The following is a 7,646-nucleotide window of genomic DNA, read 5'->3' as shown; positions in this document are numbered from 1 at the left end:
AACTTTAGATTTTTATTGAAGTATATAATATTTGCATTGTCAACAATAATGTGTACATCCGATTATGGCAATACATAAGGATCATAACATATACCAAAATAATATTGAGGTACCTACAATATCCTCTATTGGAGCAAATAAGCATTTAGTAAGTACAAGAACTAGAATACTAAAGAATTAGTCTTCTTGCTTGAGTACCATTAATCAGGACTGCACATCATAATCAAGGTACAACAGGAAAGAAGAGAGGAGAAGAGAAGGGGGGGAGGGGATATGAGATCAGAGAAGAGGTGAAAGGTTAAAGAGTAAAGGCTGCGATTCCTGTTTGATGTGCACGGCGCCATCCATGAGTATCACTGCAAGCACCATCATTGTGATTCGGGCCGGAGACGCTGTGAGGAGTGCAGGGGGGGGGGCATATTGGACTTTAATGACAGGACTACAGAACACCTCCCCTGTGTTAGTGGAACACATACCGGCATTTATGACAGCAGCGCACCAGATCATCCTGCTGCACGCGGTCGGTGAGGAACTGGGGGCGGCAGAGCGGCAGGCGGACCTTAGTCAGCATTTCTGGAAGGAAGACTTCTCGCTGCTCCCGATCGTAGCGAATCCACGCCAACGCAGCTTCAAAGACCTGCCGCAGGAGCACAGCCAAAGGAGGAAGTAATAATCCGTCAGATACAATGTATACCTTTGTCATTCTTTATGCAAATGTTCATATACTATGTTACAGTTGGAAGATATAACATATACAAATAATACAGCTCTGTATTCATTGTTTCTCAATTGCACCTGCGGGCTCTGACATCACAGCCGGAGCCATCTGGCAGGCGTCGGAGGAGATCACTCCACATGAGGAGGCAGAGCAATGAGGCACAGTACACTGAGTGCGGTCATGAAACGGGCTCCGGGTCGCACAAGCCCCCTCCGGCTGCCATACTGTGTAGGCCACCCCCAAAGACTTCATTGGTTACCAGGAAGCGAGCTGGCACCCAACTGATTCGTAGCAACTCATGATGTCATCCGTTGCTACAGACGCCATCGGCAGCCACTGTTTAAGGCCTCATTCACACTGAGCGATTTATCGCGCGGTAAATAGCCGCGATATCGCGGGAATTACCGCGCGATAAATCGCTCTCAAAATGCATGGCAATGGGGCTCTGTCCGTCGCTGTCGCGGGTCGTGCGTCGCTACAGCAGGACCCTTTTTGGAGCGGATTTTGCCGCGATTCTAGCTTGCTCAATGCAACCATTTGCGCGATATCGCGCAAAATGCAAATCGCGCAACAAAGATTTGCGAATCGCTCAGTGTGAATGGGGCCTAAGACTGTGGCAGTTGATGGCGTCTACATCGACGGATGACATCATTGGTTGCCAAGACTCAGCCGGGAGCCTTGTGGGAGACTGCCAAAAATTTTGGATGGATTTTGCTGGTACACTCAGGTGGCACACTGGATGAGAATCATTGCATTAAACACAGAACTATGGGGGTCAGGGCTTTTCCCCATAGTTCTCCTAAGGGTAACGGGAGGACACAAACTAGCGTTTGTATGTGTTCGCTCACTTCCCGATCTACGGTTTCATTGTCACAGGTCGGCTCAGATTATGAGGCGGAGTGAGAATCACTCGCCTCATAGTTCTCCTTTAATCCAACATCAAAATATGTGCATTTTAGCTGGCACAAGCCTCTTTACAGTAAAGTTTAGACTGGGGGAGGGAGAAGCAGCCCATGGAGCTAATCAGTGGTGCTGCAGTGGCTCATGCAGGTGTATGCAGTATGTCATGTCCTTCTGTCCCCCTGGCTGAGTATAGTACACTTGGTGTCCACAATTGGTAAAGATGCTCAATCATAAACTGATCATTGGAGAAATAGAATTTCAGCCCTTCTCTACTGATCACAGGTTGGGCTGTAGACAATTTCAAGGCCGTCACTAAACAGCTGGGATGGAGCAGTTATAGGAGGACCCCATCCAGGTGTTTATGCAGATCCCACATGTCTGATCCCTGTACCCCCTGCAGAAGTTGGTGTAGGGTAGCTTTGCTTCACCCTACAGGGCTGTAATATCAGAATACATCGGGACCAATGTGATACGAGCAGCAAATAAAACCCGCTTCATTCTCCTCAGACACGTTACCTGCTCCTCCACCTTCACATTCAGCTCATCCCGGGAGACCAGCTCCAGGACTTCGTCAAAGGGCAGGGCCAGGAACTCCTCCGACATGGACACCTCCACAAAGTGCTCGTGGATGAAGCGGTTGGCAGCATCGTACAGCACCGTGCACATCATGGTCTCCGCAAACTGCCGAACTCCCAGACAATTCTTGGGGTGCAGCCTGAGAGGAGGAGACACGCAATGAAAGAAAGAACTTGGTAAAACGAGAAGCTCTCTAGTAGCCTCTTGGACACCCAAAAGAAATTCCAGAAAGTCTGGCACCCATGGATCTCCCACGCACACCCCGAGCTTCCCCTGGAGAGTCTCACATACCTTTAGGACTATTAGACACCTTGGTGCAACCGTTTTCCCCCCTTCCTCCTCTACTGAGATCCTACTGTTCCTCCCTCCCTTCCTCTTAACCTACTCCCATTGTATTAATGTTAAGTGACACTTTCAACCCCGGATCATGGGGACTGCTACCCGGCTGGGCTCCAAAGTGGTCCTGTGGTCGACATTGGAATAACACCTCCTCGAAATAGCTCCTCCTCATAGTTTTTGTAGGCTTCTTGATACTCCTGCGAGGAACAGCTCCATGTGTTGAGCGGAAGGCTCTACATGCAGCAATCCGACTCTATTCCTCGGCTGTGTAACAACCTTGATCATTTGACATATACTAATGCCATTTCTGTATTGCTCTGTAAAACCAATAAAATACTTTGGAATTGAAAGACAGAACTTGGAAAGGACCGCAGTTCCACCACCAATATCACTGCCAGCCAACGGGCCAGTAATCATGTGTGGTCGACCACAATTGAACATAGGCCTGAAGGTTTTTGTCCCTCAGCTCACCCTGCGACAGCACCAAGGTAAGCGAGTCTATATCTGGGGAAACCCTCACATTAGAAGAGGAAGTAGAATTTTAATGCTGAGCTTTTGGTACCCAAAGATTTCTGAATACCCTTCTGGAGCTCTGCGAACACAAACTCTTAAAAAGGAGAACTATGGGGTTAGGGCTTTTCACCATAGTTCTCCTAAGGGTAACCAGAGGACACAAACTAGCGTCCTCCCGTGACCCTAAGGTCAGTATACCGCGAGCTACAGCTCCCTATATACTGAGACGCCGCAGCTGAAGCGGATCCCGACAACAATGTCTGGATCCGCCCAGCTGCGTGACTGACAGCTGGGTCTGCCTATCTAAAGGCAGAGCAAGCTGTACCCGCCCCCTCCAGTTCCGCCAGTCAGCGCTGGCGGATCGGAGCGGGGCACCCAGCCCCTCCCCTGTCACGGCAGAGAGCCGTGACAGGATCGAGAGGTGAGCGAACGCCTCTTATGTGTTCGCTCACCTCCCGATCTACTGAGCCGACCTGTGACAGTCTCATTGTCACAGGTCGGCTAGAACTATGGAGTGAAAATCAACCCCTCCCCCTCATAGTTCTCCTTTAATGAAAGCCTTGAAAATTCTGAAGGTGCTGATTAAATGTCTCACACTAATTGGTACCAAGTATATATCTAAAGCTGAAAACAGAGTAGTCTCCAGAACAGGCATCCCCCGTTGGAAGATTTCACCTCAGAGTGCTAAAGGGTCCCCATGGCAAGGTACCCTCTCCATGCTGCAGGCATGTGGCTTGGTATGGCTTATGGTGGGGGAGCCACACGCTTGCTGCCCCCTCCCTTTCTTGGCCAGCTAGGCTACCTGCCTGGATAAGGGTCTGGTATGGATTTATTTAGGTAGAGCCCAGTTCTTTTTGCATGGGGTCCCCCCTTAAATCCATACCAGGCCCTTATCAAGGATAAGGTTCTAGTATAGATATAGAGGGGGACCCCCAACGACATTTAAGGGCAATACTTTTATTTCTTTCTAAAGGTCACTCGTGGTGGAGTACAATGTAATGCGTGTCACTTCACATGCATGTTTAAGGCATCCTCCAAAAATGTTACTCAGAAGAATTGTGAATTTGTAATGTTGCCCTTTAAGATCGGGTTCCCTGGGGGCAGAACGGATCAGGTTCCCTAGGGGCAGAACGGATCAGGTTCCCTAGGGGCAGAACGGATCAGGTTCCCTAGGGGCAGAACGGATCAGGTTCCCTAGGGGCAGAACGGATCAGGTTCCCTAGGGGCAGAACGGATCAGGTTCCCTAGGGGCAGAACGGATCAGGTTCCCTAGGGGCAGAACGGATCAGGTTCCCTAGGGGCAGAACGGATCAGGTTCCCTAGGGGCAGAACGGATCAGGTTCCCTAGGGGCAGAACGGATCAGGTTCCCTAGGGGCAGAACGGATCAGGTTCCCTAGGGGCAGAACGGATCAGGTTCCCTAGGGGCAGAACGGATCAGGTTCCCTAGGGGCAGAACGGATCAGGTTCCCTAGGGGCAGAACGGATCAGGTTCCCTAGGGGCAGAACGGATCAGGTTCCCTAGGGGCAGAACGGATCAGGTTCCCTAGGGGCAGAACGGATCAGGTTCCCTAGGGGCAGAACGGATCAGGTTCCCTAGGGGCAGAACGGATCAGGTTCCCTAGGGGCAGAACGGATCAGGTTCCCTAGGGGCAGAACGGATCAGGTTCCCTAGGGGCAGAACGGATCAGGTTCCCTAGGGGCAGAACGGATCAGGTTCCCTAGGGGCAGAACGGATCAGGTTCCCTAGGGGCAGAACGGATCAGGTTCCCTAGGGGCAGAACGGATCAGGTTCCCTAGGGGCAGAACGGATCAGGTTCCCTAGGGGCAGAACGGATCAGGTTCCCTAGGGGCAGAACGGATCAGGTTCCCTAGGGGCAGAACGGATCAGGTTCCCTAGGGGCAGAACGGATCAGGTTCCCTAGGGGCAGAACGGATCAGGTTCCCTAGGGGCAGAACGGATCAGGTTCCCTAGGGGCAGAACGGATCAGGTTCCCTAGGGGCAGAACGGATCAGGTTCCCTAGGGGCAGAACGGATCAGGTTCCCTAGGGGCAGAACGGATCAGGTTCCCTAGGGGCAGAACGGATCAGGTTCCCTAGGGGCAGAACGGATCAGGTTCCCTAGGGGCAGAACGGATCAGGTTCCCTAGGGGCAGAAAGGAATGTTCTGCATGGCTTTGCCCACCATCCTAAGATAAGGAATAAGGCCGTGTTTTGGGAATTCGTGATGGAAGTTTGACTTGTAGATCCCTTTTGGTTTTAATAAGACTTAACAATGGGATCATAGGCGGCTTTTTAGTACCTTTTGGTCCACCACACTCTGACCGGTCCGCTTATATCTTCTAGTAATTCACTTCACTATCCTATGACAAGACTACCACCCAATCCAGCTGCCTGGAATCTGACGGCTGCACCCACATCCCCAGACAGAAGGGCATATCCTATTCTCCCACATGGACAGGGGCACTGACCTCTGGACGGTCAACCATCTGCCAAGATCACACAGCGTCCCTTATACCCGATAGACATGAGAAGTCCAGAGCACAAAGCACCCGCTCTGATCTGTATAACTCACCTCTCCTTCAGGAAGGAGCAGCAGGCGTCCTTTATATTCTGAAGCTGGAGGAAGCTGGCGCCCATCAGGAGAGACTGAACGTTCTGCTGGTCTATGGCTAGGTGCCCGTTATATGCAAAGTTTATCAGAGCTTCCAGAGCGCTGCAGAGACAGAAAAAGGGAGACGGGTCATTGCTATGGATTCCAAGTCACATTTATGGACCAATTATTAAGAAGAGTCTAGGATCAGAAGGCCGAGTTCCCCAACAGTAAGAGGGCCAATGGTGGGAGAAAACCAACCCAAAACAGGATCACATAAAACAATACACTCTCCACAAGTGATTGCATGGAGAATACAAGGCCAAGGCTGCACTCTACCACTTCATGCTCCAACACACTCCACCATTCTAGCACCTAACAGTAGGAGAACGATTCACTGCTAAAAGGTTAACTTATCAGACACACCGACAACTCGAGGGTTAATGCACACTTCGAGAGACAAGGTCATCCACCCATTCAGAACAGCGTGATACTGCCTTCTGGTATCTCATCCCTGCCAACAAGGTATATTCCCCCCCATCCAAGATCCATCACTGTCGCAGAAGTCCACCCTCAGTAAGCCTTGGTGTCATGGATTTTGAATTTCGCTTGCATATGGCAAGCACTCATTGGTCAGCGCAGTCACCTGATCAGGCGACTGCTTTGACCAATGAGTGCTTGCCATATGCGAGCGAAATTCAAAATCCATATTGCAGGGCTGCTCTACACGGCAGTACGGGGTACAGATAGTACCACTATACCAGCGGAGGGGGAAGCAGCGTTCCATGAAATGCAATCATTTTCCCAAATTCACTTGGGAAAGTGGACTTACCCTTTAACAAATGGTCAGACATCAGGTATACTTTGTGGTGACAGGTTCACTTTACACATCAGGGTGATGGATATTTGCTGTCTGTACTGGAATGCAGTCACTGCGAGCTCGTACTCACCTGGGGTCCATCCCCTGCATGACTATCTCATCCTGCTTACACTCCATCATGTCATTGGTGAACATGGCGTGGAAATAGGGGATGGAGGCCGCCAGCACGATCCGATGGGCGCTAAACTTATGCTCCCCCACCTGCAACAAGGAGAAAAGAAGAGAACGTTAGAGAGATGGAAGACAACATTCTGCTATTTCCCACTGACCTCCGATAACGGGGCATTCACCTATTCATATGGCCCCCTCAAACAGTGTGACGGACAGTGAACTGGCCCTTTGTGTAAAAAGTTTGGGGACCCCGGCTTGAGAGCACATTTATGCCAACATTAAAAAAGGAATTCATTGCTTACCACTCCTTGATGCCGACTTATTGGCTTCAATGCGGAAAGCCATCAAATGATATCTATGCAGCACATGTCTTCAGTGAGGTGCACAAAAGCAAGTGTTCACAAACAAAAAACAATCCCCTCAGGTCACTTCATGCAGCCAGTAGTGAGCACGCTTCTAGATTCTCTCACAGACCTGAACGGATGCCTATAAGCCTTGCTAGTGATGGCTCTATACCAGACGGTCCTCATATTTGGAAGGGAAAAGTAAAAAAATCAGAACCGATGAGCCCCTGATGATGGCTCACAGAAGAAAAGATGGGAAAAGGGTTGTAATTACAAACTGCATTCATTTGAGCCGCAGTGAGCGGTCTTTATTACAGGAGGGGGCGGAGACAAGACTAGTCACCCTGCACAAGGAGAGGGAGCAGCAGTGACCGGTCTTTATTACAGGAGGGGGCGGAGACAAGACTAGTCACCCTGCACAAGGAGAGGGAGCAGCAGTGACCGGTCTTTATTACAGGAGGGGGCGGAGACAAGACCAGTCACCCTGCACAAGGAGAGAGAGCAGCAGTGAGCGGTCTTTATTACAGGAAGCTCCAAGTCTCACACTGGATTTCTGCACAGATCTGGAATACACAAAGCTCAGAGATTCCAGAAGAATACCCATGACTCTGGTATGAGGACAATATTTGAGGTCATGTATTTGTCCACCTTTCATTGTACATTCATTTTGT

General features: G+C 50.2%; 1 protein-coding gene across 1 annotated transcript in view; it reads right to left on the bottom strand.

Moving 5' to 3' along the window:
• Positions 1-6,976, bottom strand: part of KLHL18 (kelch like family member 18) — a 16,315-nt gene extending 9,339 nt beyond the window's left edge. The window contains exons 1-5 of the mRNA XM_018574583.1: positions 6,934-6,976; positions 6,591-6,750; positions 5,623-5,763; positions 2,138-2,336; positions 477-637 (exon numbers count right to left, since the gene is read on the bottom strand). Coding sequence (XP_018430085.1) covers positions 477-637; positions 2,138-2,336; positions 5,623-5,763; positions 6,591-6,750; positions 6,934-6,976 — 704 coding nt within the window. The remainder of the gene's footprint in view (positions 1-476; positions 638-2,137; positions 2,337-5,622; positions 5,764-6,590; positions 6,751-6,933) is intronic.
• Between the last annotated feature and the right edge of the window lie 670 nt (positions 6,977-7,646).

The sequence above is a fragment of the Nanorana parkeri genome, unplaced genomic scaffold, assembly GCF_000935625.1.
Source record: "Nanorana parkeri isolate BGI_ZX_2015 unplaced genomic scaffold, ASM93562v1 scaffold3068, whole genome shotgun sequence".
NCBI lineage: Eukaryota > Metazoa > Chordata > Amphibia > Anura > Dicroglossidae > Nanorana > Nanorana parkeri.
Note: the sequence above shows the minus strand (reverse complement) of the source record. Positions and strands in the feature narration are given on the sequence as shown.